The sequence below is a fragment of the Dermacentor silvarum genome, chromosome 6, assembly GCF_013339745.2.
Source record: "Dermacentor silvarum isolate Dsil-2018 chromosome 6, BIME_Dsil_1.4, whole genome shotgun sequence".
Classification (NCBI taxonomy): Eukaryota; Metazoa; Arthropoda; class Arachnida; order Ixodida; family Ixodidae; genus Dermacentor; species Dermacentor silvarum.
This window is the reverse complement of record NC_051159.1, coordinates 122,763,220-122,782,059: the sequence shown is the minus strand read 5'-3', so window position 1 is coordinate 122,782,059 and position 18,840 is coordinate 122,763,220. Positions and strand designations below refer to the sequence as shown.

Here is an 18,840-nt window from a genome sequence, read left to right as displayed (position 1 = left end):
AAATTCAGCATTTAAAGAATGGCAGAACATCTACCAAATGCAACCAACATTCTGCAAGTTCTCAAAGACGCACCGGGAACTAAACTATTTCCCAAGTTCATAAAATTTTGTAACAAGTTCGTCCAGTTCTCAATGCATCTGCGCGTCACGCCCATACAACTAGCAACCTTGAAAAACTCCTGTGGTTGTTTCAGGTATCTGTCTGTCCATAGTATATATGTTTTTTCAGCATTTCTAAATACTGTGAAGCATGAACTGTGGCGATAAAGAACTTAAATGCACGCTTATTTGCTTCAGCTTAATGCTGCCGTTGTCACAAAGCTTTGTATGATGTTCGACGTCGTAAGCAGTGTTGCTGTTGTAAAAGCAACTAAAAAATTGCACCCAAATGTGATCTTCTACCAGAAGCAAATGCATACATTCATCCATTAACTGATGTGGCAACACTGCAGTTAAATATAAGCGCATACGGATTAACAACACTTGTAGTTAAAAAAAAGCACGAGGCCACACCTTTGCCTAACATCAACCATGAAAGTCCCTTTGCTACCTTGTTTCAAGATATGCAAAAGGTTACTTCATCAATGGGTAATCACAGTGACGAGTCACAGCAACGATCTACAGAAGCAAGTCATTGTAGAAGCCAGGAGGCGAGTAGGGGAGGACTGCTTCTGCTGTTAACAGTGGCAGCACGGTTTTGTTATGGTGGCTATTCCTATACCCATATTCACCTGTATACCTACATTGGCCAAAAGGCATCATGATAGGAGAATAGGAAACATTTCCCTGCACAAAATGTGCGCACCTCAAGTACAGGAAGAACAACATGACGATAATCCATACATTCGACCCTCATTATAGTGAAGTTGTGTCCGACATAACAATCCCTTCGTTATATACAACATTTGTTCTAAGTTTGTACTCATTACACGCTTTTAAATTGGTGAGCAACATCTTTAGATTTCATTCGTTATATCCATAAATTCATTATATGAGTGTTATATTGAGGATCAACTGTAGCAACTCCTGTACACTGCAAACTTGTGATGCCACTAATACAAAGAATTATCACATGCATCCATCTTGGATGATGTTATGATGAAGTTGCTTCCAGGATGTGATAGTGCAAGGGAAGGACGAGTTAAACTCATGCAACTCATCCAGGCCTAGTTCGCCGCATGCAACTCATATCCATGCATGCATTAAAGGGACACTAAATCAGTTTACACTGATAAGGTATCCTTTCAAAACTCTTATTTTCATTAATTTTGCAATAAGAGGTTATTTACAAGACGTAAAATTGAAAACCAAACTTCCATTTTTAGAAAATTTGCACGGAAACCTCAGCGCCAGTACATAAGTGTGACGTTATGAATTTCAAAGCATTTTCTTGTACTTGGTATGTCGGTGGCGCAGCTCTAAGCCTGCTAAGTTCGGACCATGGCTCCTTTAGGATGCAATGTAGTCCCATCTTTACCAACATAAAAATTAACTAGGCTTGAGCAAGTGCTGTCAAAATCCATGATGCCACCGCTGGTTCGTGCAACAACATGAAAGTGGCGTCGAGTTTCGTCTTTCATTCTTGCACCTTATCTCATTTATCGAGCATCCTCTCATGGTAAGAGCGGCTCCTATAGTATTGTAGAAGGGCAATTTACCAATACAGCTCGACTCACCTTTGACTTCGCTGTTCATTTAACAACTCTACTGAAAGTGATGCGTACCTGATTTCATTGATTTTGGAGCCTCCTTTGCCGATGATGCACCCTATGAGGTCGTTGGGGATGGTCATTTCAGTGGTGGTGGTGCTTGCAGTGGCAATGGCAGCAGCTGCAGTGTTGGGCCGCAAGTTGTTGGTGGTTGCCAGCGCTGCAAGCGCTGTCACAAAGTGGCACCCAAAATAAGCATGCCAGCAAACACAACTAAGTATGTGAGCAGCCTGTTTTAGGTTCGTTATAGGGGAACCCTGGGATACTGATGCGAGATAAGCAGGGGAGATGACGACACTAAGACTATACTCAAAGGAAAGTTTGCACCCTTTGGGGCTTACCTTGTCCTCAAACAATAATTGTCATATTGTATGACTTTCCTTTCTTTAATGCTGCGTGCTCAGTACTTCCAGTTCACGAATGGCATGCGCATTATATGCGTGACATAATTTTTGTCAGGAAAGTAGCAAGTGAGTAGCGAGTAGTTTGTTTTTCAGCATTGGCCAGTTCAAATGTATGGAAGAGTGCATTTATGAATTAAAATTGAAAACATTTTGATTTCTTGGTGCTCGCTTGCATGTTCAGAGCTGCATAAAAAAGTTTGGTTCACTATAAACAAAATGATAGCCCTACAATTTCGGTTCCATTAATGAAGCATAATACTCAGACATAATGTATGGCCAACAAAATGTGAGATTTGGCTTGTTGTATATAATTCATTGCATCTGTGTTCTTTATAAGCAAGTTCTAATGTAATATTTCTGCGTGAGATATTATGCAGCATGTGAAAAAAGAAGCAAACAAGGACAGAAGAGGAAGATGTCCTGATGCGCAAAGCTAGCATGTTTTTCTTTTCTTCCCCCCCCCCCCCCCTTCCCATGGAGCAATTTTAGCACCACATTCTGCAAGCATTCACTGCACATTTTAGTCTTTAGCACACTTTGTATCTGAAGTAATGTTTAGAAAAGACGTCTTCGATGTACTTCATTCGTGTTGCTTTCATCACAACAGTCAGTTATGCAGTGATTAATCAAGACTGACCAATACCTTGCTGTGAAAGCATCAAGACAGAAATCTAAACCAAATGCAACTAGCAGTCAAGAACGAAGGGACGAAACAGTGCAGGGTGACGACTTTGTACATTCAAAGCGGCTGGTACCCTCTGATGAGTGCCACCATGTTGCCCTCCGCAAGGTGCCCTTACGTGCATTAGCAATGAATGTCAGTCAGGAAAAGGTGTACCCACTTATATACTAATTACAAACCTGCCAACATTACAATTTGAAAAAACACTAAACTGAAAGCCGACAAATACTAAAATTTCTTGAAAAATATTAAAACTGTCTGAGTATTTGGTAGGTTGACTGTTTATTAAAGGTTTGCAGATTTGTTCTGTAGGGGCGCTGTGAATAGGCATTCTGCTCTATAGTCACAAGAATGATCCCCGCCACGAACAAATGTTTATCAAGCTTATAACGAAATATTCACGTAACGGCTGTATCCGTCTTTTCTGAAACTGCTTTTGCCCTAAACTTTACACAGGAATTAAGTGGCCCAAGGAAAGGAAGGTTTCGGAATCTGGCCCTAAGACTGCAAGAGGGCATTAATGATTTAATAATATTTGTATCAACTACTAAAGAGCACTGCTTTGAGTATATACTTACCAGCACTTATCTGCAAGAAACATTGTGAAAATAAAGTGCCACACACTTAAGACTAGCGTACAAAATGTTACCTGCAACTTTCTACAGATATTCAATATATTTCTTGCGGCGGCACATCTACAGAGAAAAAACACTAACATGCTTCTTTTAACAAGAGCCTTCACACAGAAAACAGCTGCTTACGTAGAATGCTGCTTAAGAAAGAGAACGATGCATAAATGGCTCTTTCTGCTAAACCCACGCTCAAATTTTGAATAGTGGTGGCATTCTGCAATGTATCTTGTTTAATACCCTTCTTGAATGCAATACTGGCTTTTTTCAGTCCAGAATAAATCAAAACTACATGTTGCATGCAGCAGTTCTCGATAAAAGGTGTAGATTTCCCTTAACAAAATGGTGGCGCCATATGCCACTGGTAAAGTGAAACACAAGTGCAGTGTTTCGCCTTAACAGTGACAGATGGCACCACGATTCCTTTCACTAAGATAACTTTTTGGGTCTCTTGTTACTGCAGACAATGTGTAGTTGCAATTTATTCTTGACAATACAGGCACCAACTGCATCCCAACATCATATTAAATAAAAATGCACCATAGAATGCTATCTTTTGGCAAAATTCAAAGTCTAACGAGTTGACAGTTTAGTAGGAAGAGCCGTTACAAATGGCTCCTTTATTCACACAATACGTCATAATCGCAACATGAAACTGCTATACTGAACCACTGCGCAGCTGTCCCAAAATCAACCGTTTAGGCACCCAAAGCCAGTTGCATGAAAAGTCCAACTGCTATTTTCTAGTGTCCATAAAGCAGATGAAGGGCCCATGATAAGAACACAAACCCGAGCGCTCAAGCATGTGTGTGTACAGGAACACAAGCATTTACTATAGTGTTGCTGTCCTCAGTGTATCATCTGTTTTCTGGCACTAGACCGCAAATGGATTGACAACAACTAGCTAGATTTTTATGCACACCTACAGGTAAATGAATGCAACTCCCCGAAAAAAGTCTCTTCAAGAGCTTTGACTACTTGCCTCAGTAGCAATACTTTCTGCTAAATGTTAGCATAGCCTTAATGAACTCTAGGTAGTAAACTTTGAACTCTTTGTTGGACACTGCAACATATCTGTGGCTGTGAAAGATAGATACTTTCTCTGAAATGTTTTACATGACTATGTTTGACCACTTCTTTGAAAAATTTTAGAATACAGTTTCCGTGTCTTGTCATCGCCAGGAAGACTTCATACTCTAGCTTTGCTTTTGCCCTTTTCATTCCTTTCTGGCTATATTGTAGCACTATTCAGGCCTTTCCTTAAGCTGTGCTAGACTACAGCATCGTTTCAGTGAAATTTCACCCCATAAGAACTCTTGAGGAGCGAGTTAATTATGCAATTCTGACGATAATAGTCGCCTAATGAATACAATGTTGGTGCAGCTAGTGTGCAACAAATTCAAAAGAAGACCTCAAAGTGTATGCGCATAGCTTGCATAATGTGCCAGTGAGCACACGTTGGTGATGATCATATATGTGAAGGAGGCAGTGGACAGTGAAACACATACCCTATCTAGTTTATGAAAATGAACTAAGTGAGCAATGTGGGGAAAAAAAAAGATCTTTTCCTGCTCAGGGTTTCTTTTTTTTTCGATAATGTACTAAGTACATAACAATAATGCTCGAACATGGTAAAATTATACCCGTGTCATACGGAACAAAGGATTAATAATAGCACAATGTTGGCAGAAAGCTTGCACATAAATTTGCGCCCTGTGTAGCAGAATGTAGCTGTACAGAGCTCATGCTTATTCAGTGCAACACAGGAGCAAGCAATCAAGTGTAGGTTTGGCACTTCATAAAAAACGACACCAGTCATTTTTTTAATGTTAGAATATGCTATGTATGGTGGTGATTTTTGGCTAGCACACACAAATTTATAATTAATAGTGTGGCATGCTTGGAACTGATTTCTGGCAAGTACACCCAAACTGATGTACAGTGCAGTCCACTCCTACAGGGAAGAACTAGCCAGTTTTAATAAAGTTAATAGTCAAACCTCAATATAATGAACATGAATAAGTGAATTATTGTATATACAACGAAGTAAGCCTAAATTTCTAAAATTATTTTGTGCTGGCATGCAGTGTGTGTGTAAATATTGAATTTTGGATAAAGCAATGGTATTTTCATGTTAGATGCAAATAACAAGGTTCGATTGTATAACTGAAGCACTTCTACATTACGGAAGAAAAGAATGGCTGATAGGACTCACTAGGCTGACATCTATGCTTTAACAAACAGTCTGAATGCCTTCGTGCCATAATTAAGCTGTATAGTTGGGAGCCAAATACAAATTGGGACTACTTTTTAGTACTGTACAGCCTATGTCTGAAGTGTGCAAACGGTGCGGGATGGAGATGACCCTGAGCCATTTAATGAGTGCCCGCCTTGCATCGCCAGCACACTGAAACCTCTGAGAATGAAGAGGATCACAGTCCTTATCTTCCAGAGCATTACAGTGCCAACTATGCCACAAAGGTGTTGCCACAATGCCGAGTAACAGATCTGGCCTAATGCGTAGTAGGATGTGGACTCGCAGAGTGAAGCATACACATACTGACCGCGCAGGCACACGACAACCAGCTTGTTATCCACCCTTGGCACAAATGGTACCATCAAGCCCAGAAGAGCTGAGAATTAAGGCCAACATTTGCTGATGTCACTAAAGAAACTGTACTAGTTCAATAACCACTGCTGCAAGCGATACAGATGAGTACAGCCAAGTGTCTGTAAACTTTGTACTATGTCTCCTCCCAAAAGGAATGCCTGCACAAGCCACCTTGCTCTTTGGGCGTCACAGTCTTTCACTGGTCTTCAGATACTCGCCATAGGCCCATGGTTAACAGAAACTCATTGAGAAGCCTGTGACCAGGCTTTTAGATGAAGACTTCGGCGTTTCAAACGCCACCAATTCTCAAAAGGCTATCCTGCCATTATATTCATGCCTTCCTCTCATTGCATCTGCCAAGCTTGAGCTCTGTGCAGCGCAAAGCTGCTGCCGTCGACGCTGCGCAGTCGGGGGGATGCTCCCGGTGCTTCACAACTGGAGAGCCACAGAAGGGGGGAGTGCTCGGAAGGGGGTCGCAGGCGGTGGTCAGCGTTGGGTGGGATGGAGGTGTCGGGTGTGGGAGGGGTCGGTCGGCAACTGCGGCCTCTCACCTTGCGGGTTGATGGCCCCGACGCTGTGTCCTGGCAGCAGCGGAGCATGCTGCAAAGCCAGCTGGTGCAGTTTGGTCAGCTGCGGGGCGGGAACAAAGAAACACGAGGGGCACGACAGGTTGGTCGCCTGTTTGACGCCTGCCATATTGGAGGCTGCGGGGGCCGGCACTGAGCCCGGCTGCAGACGGAGGAGGCAGAGGGAAAGAGAAGCCCACCATCACGGGGAAAAAGAAGAAGAAAAAAAGAAGGAAGGGGACCGGGGAGCAGTCATTAATAGGCGTCCTCCTCACTTGGTGTTCTTCTCGCGGCATCTCCTCCTCGCACACAGGGGGCCGCGCGGCTTAAATCCCGGGCCGGGGAAGGCGCACGGGAGCCTGGAACGAGGGGCTACCGCCTACACTATTCAGGCTCATAAGCGAAAAAAGAAAAAAAAAGAAAGGAGTCCCGAGCAGAGACACAACGTGCGAGTAGACTTGAGGGCTACTCATGTTTGGTGGGTGCCACGCGACAAAGCTTGTGAAACAGTGTGGAAAGGTGTTTGTAGTAAATACTTGGTTACACGATGCACTTCTCTTCACTGTGTCTTGTGATAAATTAACCAGAGGCTTCCACCTGCTATAACCTAAGCTAAAGAAATGCACATGAACTGAAAGTGAAACCCAGTCTGCGCATGTTAGTTAAGATCCAAATACTGTTCTAATAGTCACACTCTCACTGTTCGGCCACTAATACAACTGAGGGCCTCTTGATGTATAATATGTATATAAAAATAGCCTCACGCATGTTCATCAGTTCAATTTTCAATGTTGAAGCACAAAACAACACTTTGAAAAGCACCAATCATTCTGTTTGACGATAACTCTATAGATAAACTGTGCACATCTTCAGCATTAAAAAACTTCTTGTAAAGTCAACGTTTAACAGTAAGCTGCCAGCCACCTCATGCATAAAAATTTTGTGGCGTAGCACCCGTCAAGTTTGGTGGCAACTGTTCTACGCTAAAACAAGTGAAACTGTGTGCTGTGTGCGCACTAGGTAGGATGTCAGGTATGGGTTGGTAGGTGGTTGGGTGTGGCAAGGTCAGAAAATTCTTGTTAGTTTAAGATCACAAGCTGATGGTTAGTGTCCTCACACACTGTCTTCTTTCAGAGTATAAAATGATTAAGCTAAACAACCGTGCAGAAATTCTCACTGAAGATACTTGGCGAGACTAGTCTCTTGTGTATTTATGTGAAAACGTGTCTCAGAGCCCGCTAAGATGAAATTGATCAAAAATAGCCTTTTTTTTCTTGCTACGGTTTACCCGCTTCCTCAACGCCTGAAGACAGTGTAGCTAGCTTTAGTTGAAAAGGGATGTAACAGCAAGTGATAGCTCGATTGCAGGACTGATAAGACAGGAAAGCCTGACGGAGATGAGTGAACTAAAGGAATCCCCTGATAGTGGGCTTCTTTCTCGTCTCTTTCTTTTTTTTGCTTCCTCTTTTATGCAAATAAAGAAACTAAACAGGAGCACTTTACAATACTGCGGGAATAAGTTGAAAGAAGGTGACATTGAGAGAGAGGCAAGGATAGGAGGTACAGAAAATGGAGTGCGCCGGTGTTGCTTTCACTACAGTGCGGAATTGGACAATTTCTCGACATGAACACATTAATAAACACACAAGACAAGTGGTAAAGCAATTGCGCCAAATTGTGTCCAAGAACACTTTAGAAGTGAGCTTATAGGGGTTGCTTGGCTCGACAGCCTGCATTGCAGTATAGTAGTAGTAGAATGTTTTGCTTGAAACTGTTTCTTTCGTTATAGCATTTATCGGTAAAGTGCCGTTTCAACAGCACACAACTTTCTCACCAAAGAAGCAATCTTTAATGCGTTACAAGGGCCACAAGGACTTAGGAACCCTCAATGAATCGCTCGATACCCTACTGAAAAGCTTCTGTATGCACTCTCAAATTTATGCATGTTTTTCACATAACTTGTAAACAACACCTACTCTGCATTGATTCCACATCCTTTCTTTGCAATAATTACGAAAAACATGTAGAATAATGATGAAGCATACAGATTTTACTTTAGTAGGGTATGAAACACAGAAAGAAAAGCCATGTGACGTAAGCAAAGTGCATCACTCCTAAAAAACACAACAGAGCTTCATGGTTCCTGCGCACAGAGATGGCAAGTGTCGAGTTGCCGAAGATGCTCACATCAGGATGTGGAATTGCATATTGCCCTTGAACCGTGTAGGCTTGACCGCCTGCAAATATCACTGGTGGCATGGCTGGCTTTGGACGGTACGGTATTGTCGCTCCCTTTGGAGGGGACTGCACAGAGAAAAAAATAAAGTATAGTATCACTGTAGCAACCATCGTGAGCAAAGCACCGTGAATCTGGAACTGCATAAGCAATTATGAAAGCATGCGGCATTAATTAATTGGAGATGGCTCTTTGCAAATGGAACACACTATGTGCCAATACCAGTCAGTTGACGCCTGTAGTTGCCACTTCTTCTATTGCCTTATTTTACTGATTTTAACTAGTAGTTAGCTTTTCATTATTCATTTGATGAACACTCATTTACAAAATTGTTGGAATTGCTAAAAAAACATTAGGTATCCATGACAAGTTAAAAGAAAAGAATTGCAAAATATGTCACTGCTGTAAAGAACACAATTATAGTAGGCTTGTTAGTTCAACTCAAGCTAATTCAATGCTTAGGTTAACTAGACTTGCATAAGGGCCACACCCTTAACTTGGCAGCCCAAAATTTTGAAAAACATTTCCAACTGAGAAGCAATCGCATTTGGTGTCTCGATGCTGCATGCGTACATAAGCAAATTTTCGTGCGCTGCGTACTTTCGCGTGCCACTACTAGATGGTGGGCGCCAGGGTTTGCACAAGATCCAGGTGTACATAAGCATATCTGCCAAGTTCGAAGAAACTAAATCTGGGAGATCTTCCGACCGGGGGGGGGGGGGGGCAGTCCGTTGCACAACCCCCCCCCCCCCCACGTCTATATTTGCAAGTGCTGACAGGTGAACTTCATTACAATTTTATTCACAGATATACAAATGACCACATGAACATCAAGGTATCACTTTTGTAAGCATTTTGTTGTTGCTAATTTTGCCTTCAAAACTTCTTTAAAATTTAATTACATTCTCGGGTCTAATGTCCCACAACCACCACCTGATTATGAGGCACGCCGTAGTGGGGAACTCCGGATTACAGTTAAACCTGGATATAATGAAATTGATAAATTCCTGAAAAACTCCGTTATAAAGAGGATTTCTTTATATGCAGGCTCAGCACGAACATTTGAAAAAAGAAACGCTTACCCTATTTACTCGATTCCAACGCGCCCTAGATCGCGAATCGCATCTTTCGCGTTTAAAATTGTGGCCAGAGAACTAGCTGGGATGCCAAATTTGGCAGCTACATTTTCCTTTTTTGGCTTCCAGAAACGGCGTCCAAGATGGCCATTTTGTCCTCAAGAGTCAATATCTTGCGTTTCTTCGTCTAAGCACTCATCCTTGGAATGTCACACCAGGTACTGGATGCATGGACGTGTGTTGTTTCGCACAAGTGCGAGGCGTCGGAAACGAAGAGCAAGCGACACGATGGCGTCGTATAGTGTCACCTAGTGTCAGGTTAGTGAAGTGAAGTGCAGAGACTTGCGCAGTAACCAAAGAGTGGTGCTGCCAGCACGTTGAAAAACAAAAAAAATGTTTGTTTTTTAATTTGGCAACATCAACTGGAAAAGGAGAGTGCCGGCTTGGCAGGCTAGGCCAGCTGCAGCAAGCGGTGAGATCAGGTTTGAATGAAGGGAGGGGAAAAGGTCACGCCTGCGGCAGCAAGATCGCCGGGTCGGGGGATTCAGGCCTGCCTCACGCACACTCGCACACACGCACACGTGCGCTCGCTCTCGCCTCGCAGTCGATGTGAATTTGAGCGTGCCAAGCGCGCCGCCGCCGCTTCGTATTCCGTCGCGGCGGAGAAGGTGCTTCTGGTTGCTGATCGTGCAAAAATAACAAACTTTAGGGCGAAATCTCTAGGTTGTCAGCGGGGAAAATTTGTTATTTCGAGGGGGTCTCCCGCTGCCACTTCGTTACGTAGAGGTCTCAAATACATGTGCTTCTATGGAGTAATGATGGGGAATAGAAAAACTTCGTTATATCCAGTAATTCGTTAAATGGAGGTTCGTTATAAGCAGGTTTAACTATAATTTCGATCAGCTAGGGTTCTTTAACGTGCACCCAATGGACGACACACGGGCATTTTTGCATTTCACCCCAGCTAAATGCCGCCGCCGCGGCCGAGATTTGATGCTGCGAACTTGTGCTTAGCAGTGCAATGCCAAAGCCACTAAGCAACCACGGCGGGTGTTCAAAAATTCTTCAGAGAATGTTTGATTGTAAGAAATTCCATTTCTTTCACATTTTGCGAGGACGAGATTCTTAGCGTCATAGACGAGCGACACATGGACGAGCGGCACTGCGTCCTCGTATTTTTGCCGATGTTAAATTGCCACTTGCACTCTGCATTGCTCTGTGGTATCAACAAATTTTACCCAGCGTCACTTCGGCTGAGCACTCCATTAAAAATACTTGAAGATACTTTCTTGCGCTAGCGCTCCTTGCTTTTAAAGCCATGACTGACTGTAAGCCTACGCAATGCCAGAGCGGCTGACACCAAGGAGAACGATGGAGAGTCGAGTGTTGCTAGTTGCGGAATGCAGCATTCACTCGCTAAATTAATGAGACTAGGGCCACTAGGGCACTCAACAGCCCCATCAGCGTAAGGAGCGGCTCCGTGGTTAATAAAATAGCGCATGTATAGGGTTTACCTACTACTTGGTAAATTCTTAATGTTTTGCAAGCTTAACTTCATACTGGATTGGATTGGACTGGATTCTTTTTGCCAATGTGGCCTGACAAAGCGCTGGACGTGCATAGAAACGGGACACAAGTGCAATTTACGAGAGATTTTCCTGTCAACCGTACAACCGGGAGAAATAGTACAAATCTGGGAGCCTCCCAGATTACACCGGCTGGGCCAGCACCATTTTGACCAAAAGGTTCGGTCCCGCGTAAGGGCTGCACCTCGTCAAAAATTGTAAAAAGAAGTGTGGCCACTGTACGAGTCTATACAGTAATTCAATCCCAATCAAGGTTCCTGGCAGGCACGAATACATTTATACAAGCCAAAACATGTCTTATTTCATCTCGAAATTTGCCCTCACCAGATAATTAGAACTTGGTTGGTCCGCACAAACGTGCTTGATGCAAGCAATTAACTAATGGCTTAACAGTCTTTGCAGTGCTAAGGGACAGTAATTGCATCGAAGACACATTATGTCCCATCCAAAACACCCATTTTTGGCCTGCCCAAAGAAAATCTTCAAGCAAAAATGGTAGCTCACAATGAATTACTATTACCGTATTTACTTGCTTCTAATGTGCACATTTTTTCCACGAAAAAGAGGTCAGAAAATTGCCTGCGATGTGTAATGAGATACGAAACCACATTTGTGGTGTTTGCAACAGCCTACCATAAGAATACTGTACCTACTTTCTGGGACAATCCTAGCTTAGCAACACTGCCACCCAATTTTTAAACTCAAAACCATGGACTTCAATTAAATTTAGGAAATAGACTCACCTACACTATAAGCTTCACTATAATCGATTTTGCCTTTTGCATGCCTATCCTAGCGTAACATCTTTAAAAAGTACATAAATGAATAAATAAAAAACCATGTGTGTGTAAAAACTGAGGAACTAAACAGCCATCTGCTATATGCTCATGTTTAAAGTTCAGCAACACTTTGCTGGGCTGAACGCATGCATAGGCAGCTCTGAAATTATCGAGCCTCATTCTTCTCCTGCCTGGCATGAATTACTCTTTAAGTGCAAATTAGTGAAGAGACTGATGAATATTCCAAAGTTTCATGAGAGTACATGGCACAACGAAGGTGAAAGCAGGTAACCTTCTCACCTCCATCATGACACAACAGATCTGGTAGATGCATTTTGTGATGGCTTCAGCAGTACCAGAAACGGTCACAGCTCGTTCGGTGGAATTTGGGAGCATCTCACTGGCCACCTGAATGGAAGCACCTGTCACCTGCAAAATGATTCAAGAAAGGAGTTCAACTTTCGACTGCAGCCAAGGTGCAACAATAGTAATGGAAACAGCTCATAACATGGTTATATATATTAACAAATAAAAAAATGGGAGATATAACAGCAGTTTCATAGAAAGTGCAAAAGAAGTGACAGCGATGGCTAATTCAGTATTATGCACAAGAACATTCACAGTACTTAGTCTAGCATAAACTGCAGTAAACTTGTACAGTGATGCACAAAGAAGCTGCACCTCATTGTCCACCTAAAATTATGCTTCATATGCGGACTGCTTGCCAGATATAGCATTAGTTCATTAGAAGGCTGTCTAGTTGACTGGCTTGTAAGTGGCTCATGGGTCGAGCAAGGTACACTCGTCCACAAAATATTGCGGTTTCGTGGAGCGCCAGTTCAGTCAGTGCGGCCACACAACGAAGCAATCTTGTTCAGGTGAAGTGATGCCTAGAAGTGGCGACGTCTGCCACTTGTGTTCAGACCCGCCAAGCCTGTGTTTCGAAGTGATCAAGTGGTTTTTGTTTTCAGTAACATGTCGCTGTTGCGGCAAGGCAGCCTTGCGTTTGCGAACCACACGTGAAAGGACGTGTGTTTCACTGCCACGAACCCAGTACACTGCATCATCATCTCCTGTAAATATCTGTCGGCGTGCCCAGACATCGTATCAGATATGACACCAAGCCATGCCTCCAGGCGTCACAGCACCTCACCTGTGCAAGTTTAAGTTTGCTCTGATGTGCGGCTACCGCAGCTACCCTGGTGTTCCACGGAGTGCGGCCACATGCTTGTGCATACCGCAATATTTTATGGGTGAGTGTACATGCATTCAGGTTATCCTGGGATTGTGTACAGGTGTGTAATAAAGCAAACCAAATGCTAAAAGCTGTAATGCCACACACACAAGCACTTATCCTTGCTCCCATGTCTCATCCAGAGCTGTGTGTTAAGGCGACCACCTTCTATATTCTGTCCTCTGGAAAACCTTCATAATTTTTTATTCCATATCCGATATCCTATCACTCACTAGAGCTTCACCTTATTCCTCTCACCTCAGTGCCATTTTCCGAGCATAGTATGCTTCATAACATCTACCACGAAGGCTGCCTTGAGAGGCATTGCTGCTGGTATTAGTATTAGCACTTATAATCTGTCATCATCAAGGGGTGTAGTTGGTTTGAGAATCGGTTCTGAAACAGAAAGCATAAAAAAAAAAACCTTCCTTTTAAAGTCTTTCTCAAGTCTTCTTTTGCTAATATCGTTGGTCCATCATAACAGGACACAGAAAGCATTCATAACACCATGATTTGGCACACAAGTGAAGTGTTACAGTTAAGTGCGTGAGTCGCAGCAATAAACTTGCAGCACCTCACAGAGATGTTCGCCAGGACAAAGAAAAGTGATGCTGACCTCTCTGATTTCCTTAATCTTGGAGCCTCCCTTGCCAATAAGGGAGCCACACTGGCTGGCTGGGACGATGAGGCGCAGTGTGACAGGCGGCTTGGGCAGGTGGCTTCCATTGCTCTGCAGCTCCTGGAGGGTGGGACCCACCGTCTGCACGGGAAGGCAGAGCAGAGACAACATCTGTCCGCTCTGTGAAACGTCCACCGCTCCCACCCCCATCACCCCTGAACTCAGAGGGGCCAAATGGCCTCGCACTGCCGGGCTCACCTCTTCAAACTTGCGGGCAATGAGCGAGAAGGCCTTCAGGATGGCCTCTGTGGAACCCGTTACAGTGACTATGCGCTCTGGACAGGACCCATCTGAGATGTTGATCTTGGCACCGCTCTGCGTACAAAGATAAGCAAAAAAAAAGAGACCCTTTAATGCTGAAGCTTGGCTGCAATGTGGCTTTACAGTTTACCCATGCAACACCGAGAGATATGTTCAGGTGTCAAGCATCTGTTGTTGCTGTGCAACTACATAATCAGCATCTGAAGATACCTCTTGCTGCAACCTGCCGCGATGGCTTACCGGCTACGGCGTTGCGCAGCTAAGCACGAGGTCGTGGGTTCGATTCCCGGCCACAGCAGCCGCATTTTTATGCGGGCAAAATCACACTCACGTACCGTGCAGTGGTTGCACGTTACAGGCCCCTAGGTGGTCAAAATTATTCCAGAGTGCCTCATAATCATATTATGGTTTTGGCACATAAAAACCCAGAATTTAATTAAATCCCTTGCAGTTCCATGACCGTAGTGTGACTTCATAGTGCTGCTATACAGCACCAAGAGATATCTTCAGGTGTCAAGCACCTCCTGCTGCTGTGCAATGGTAGATGGCCAACACCTAAAGATATCTCCTGCCGTTACATGGCTGTAGTGTGACTTCGTAGTGTTACAATGTAACAGCAACCACATAAAGCCAACAGACAATGAAGCCAAGGAAAGCATCAGGGAAATTAGGTGTGGTTGAAATTGGAATGTAGAAAATAATGAAGAAAAGGGAAATGAAAGTGGACGAAAAAATAACTTGTCGCCGGCGGGAGCTGAACCCGCAACCACCGCATTACGCGGTCTCGTATCTGGAAGCCTTGATGTCATTAGGTAGCATGCGAGGGTTTATTAGCCATGCGCCTGCTCTCCCAAGATCACGTGTTACATGACGCCATCGGGCTAAAAAGGATGTTCCACATCTGCCCACCATGGTTCTGAGCGGCGCTGGCTAACACTACGAGGGCTAGATTTAATAAACATAAATACTCAAGTTAGTGGACGAACTGATGGCTGTCGCCGTAGCACAATTGGTAGTGCAACACACGCGTAATACAGAGGTTGTGGTTTCGGCTCCCGCCGGCGACAAGTTATCTTTTCGTCCACTTTCGTTTCCCGTTTCTTCATTATTTTCTACATTACAATTTCAACCACATTTAATTTCCCCGATGCTTTCCTCGGCTTCATTGTCTGTTGGCTTTATGTGGTTATGATTAACAAAATCGAGCCCCTTGGTTCCCCTTATTCTTTAATGTAACAGCAAGAAACAGGTTGAAGATGATTGGACAGGCCATATTGAAGCTGGAAGTTCCTGATTAACAACCACTAATGTGTGACAAACACGTTTTTAGAGACATCACTGAAGCTCCTGCATAATGTAGAGTGGCATGCTTCTATAGGATATTCTTTTCTCATTGTATATGGTGGCAAATCCAGATTAAAAAAGAAAGGTTCAGGCAATACAAGCAACATTGTAAGATGCGCCCTCACATCTTACACTAAGAAGAGGGAAATGCAAAGAAATGAAAGTGAAGATTTAAGGACAAATAAATCAGAGGTCAGAGAAATAGTTTTTTGTTACTTTCCTTCTTCCATAAGTGCAAAGGATTTGGGCAGAACTGCCAACTTTAAGCAGCTACACGATAGGCTAGCCATTCATTTGACTTAACTTCTTTCAACTTGTTGGTTTATGACTGCCTTGTACACCACGGATTGGTGAGAAATGAAGGCTGTGTTGCACTGCTTTGCCTTCAGTAAAGAAGGCAATCGGCAAGGAAATATGAACCATGGACAGAAAACACACAGTGGCAAGGACCACTGTTTTGTAGTAAGAGAAAACACCATGAAGACCACTGACAATTTCTTGCATTTCCTGCAAGGAATCACAGGAAGTCCTATTTTTCTTATATGACTCAGCACCTGGTGAACTACACAAGACAATTAATCGCTTAATCAGAAGATGAATGCAAGATGGAAGCTCAGTTAACGGCAAAAGCTAATACTAGATCCGCCCAATAATAAGGTGACTAGTGAACCACTAACCAAACAACATAGAAATACATAGTGCTACAAAGTTATGCAACTCACCTCTTCTCTGAACTTTTTTATGTTGTCCCCTTTCTGCAAAAATAAAGGAACATCAAGGAATTATATCACAGAATTCCGAATTCCTACACAAGTTAGGACAGCAAGAGCTAACTCTTGCTTATAACAGATAATGAGAACCCTGCAGCAGCAAAGGAAAACATTTAACTTTAATTTCAAGGTGACACAAACATGTTAAAGTGCTTTTGAAACATTACATAACGAAAGGAAATAAATATACTAGTAGAGTAGCCTATAATTTTAAACAAATGGTTGCAATGCAAATCAGATGACTGCTTTGTTAAAAACAGCATGTATTTCCCGCCCACAGTACACTGAACACGTGTACCTTGATGATAGAGTTAACATTTACTTCTGAAAACAATTTATTGACCCTGTCCGCAGCAATCCCGTGGGCGCTGCCATGTTTGATCACGTGGTGACTCGTCCATTGCTTGCCTCAACTGCATCCAATCCTAACCTGAAGAGTGCTAATCATTCGTTGAATGTAGCTGGCAATTTACACCCAAACATAAAGCACAAGACAGAGGGAACTAGCTAGTATGCAATTCTTCATTTAATTATCACTTTCACTCCCGGTACACAAGACTGCAACAAAATACCAGTGCTATAACAATAGAGAACTGTGTAGATTTGAAACAAGCTATTTGTCTTTCCCTTTTCTATGCACAACAAAAGGGAAGGTTGTACTTACTTTTCCAATGATGCTCCCCACTTCCTGCAAATAGAAGAAAAAAGCAAAACAAAAAGCATAAGAATGACATGATAAATACAAAGAATGCAAGCACTTATTGTAGTTCATATTAATGCCTTTCAGAAGTGTAGAACAAACTGATTCATAACGAAGATGGCTAAAGCTCAGTTGTGGCCATTCTTAATATACTTGAACCTTTCAGCATTACTTGAAATAATAAAGCAGCACTTGGAGTCGATGTCCTGTTTATGCCAGAAATAAAAATGTCAGTGTTTATGTTGAGCCTTGAGTGAGACAGCACAGTACAGTATTCTACCAAAAACCTAACATGAACGCATTAGAAATGATTCATCATAAAGTTGTTTCCATTTATTTTAAACACTGCACTACTAACTCACAACCAATGTTATGAATATAGCGGGTGGTAACATTCAGACTTAATTTACAAGAATGGTCTAAGATAGTCACTAAAGTTTCTGTTTTTGCAAGAATAAATAAGTGGTCAACCTCGTTCTTTACCTAGGACCACTGAAGATGCAACAGGGCATTGTCATACTTGTTCCTTACTGTGCCAGAACTAATGATATTGTAAGTTCTAGTTTACGTGTCTTTACTGTTTATATGTGCTGATAATTTATGCAGTCAAATGCCTTTATAAGGAAGCTCCCGAAAACTCCAAAATCCTTCGTTATACAGATCCCTTAGTTGTAAATAGTGAACACCATACCACTCACAATAAAGCAGCTGAAGCATGTTCAGCTTTACCACGAATCAAGAGACAGTTAAGAAGTGACAAATTTTCTTCTGCATACTTCGTTCAGTGGAATGTGCAACTGCAGCTGATGCAAGGTACAACTGCAGAATGTCAATTTTCCCTATTGCCTCCCTTGTCAAAAAACTCAGTTAGTCCATCTGTGGGCTTCACTGCTACCTTTGTCGACCTTCACCTTCTTCCTCTCGAGTGGTTTTGACAGTGTTGTTTGTCACCAGTTTTGAGCATAAATAGCGCGCGCTGTGTGTGTGTGTGTGGAGGTGGGCGTCTATCATAGAGACTACAGAGTCCAGACCCTCCCATGTGATTGTTGTTCTGCTGACCAGTGTTCCCTATGTGCACCACAGCTCAGTAGCAGCTGTGGAGGGCAGCAGTGGTGCTATTAGATGCATTTGTTCCACATAAGTAACAAATAGGCTGTCTGGGATGCCTAAATCCTTTCATTGTACAAGTAATTTTGTTGCACTAGTCTTCACTATAGAGGCGCTCACAATACATATATGAAAGATCGAAATTCAGTCCGGACATACAAAGTCCTTCGTTACAGAGATGATTTTATTGTAAAGATGCATTATGAGGCATTCGACCGTATTATGTCCAGCTGACTTCTTTTTCACAGCTTCAGTATTCTAGATACGGCTTAGCTTAGTTGAGAAACTGGTTCAATTCCACAAGGAAATAATTATGACACACAACACAATTGTTCACATCTGCAAAACCAGATGCATAGGCGGGAGGAATTCATGCCACATTTCAGAAGGCAAACGAGAATGCTCATTCGGTTATTTCAAGCACAACTTACACATGAAAAAAAAAATAATAATAAGAAAAAGATTGT

The 18,840-nt window shown here is 42.8% G+C and overlaps 1 protein-coding gene across 12 annotated transcripts in view; it reads right to left on the bottom strand.

Moving 5' to 3' along the window:
• Positions 1-18,840, bottom strand: part of LOC119455925 (poly(rC)-binding protein 3-like) — a 490,025-nt gene that overhangs the window by 26,804 nt on the left and 444,381 nt on the right. For 8 of the 12 annotated variants that reach the window (XM_049669431.1, XM_049669434.1, XM_049669432.1 and 5 more), the window contains 8 exons: positions 17,231-17,254; positions 16,519-16,551; positions 14,390-14,506; positions 14,129-14,302; positions 12,579-12,707; positions 8,789-8,905; positions 6,587-6,764; positions 1,725-1,878 (listed from right to left, as the gene is read on the bottom strand). In XM_049669431.1, coding sequence (XP_049525388.1) covers positions 1,725-1,878; positions 6,587-6,764; positions 8,789-8,905; positions 12,579-12,707; positions 14,129-14,302; positions 14,390-14,506; positions 16,519-16,551; positions 17,231-17,254 — 926 coding nt within the window. The remainder of the gene's footprint in view (positions 1-1,724; positions 1,879-6,586; positions 6,765-8,788; positions 8,906-12,578; positions 12,708-14,128; positions 14,303-14,389; positions 14,507-16,518; positions 16,552-17,230; positions 17,255-18,840) is intronic. The other 4 variants (XM_049669437.1, XM_049669438.1, XM_049669439.1 and 1 more) reach the window with 4 other exon arrangements.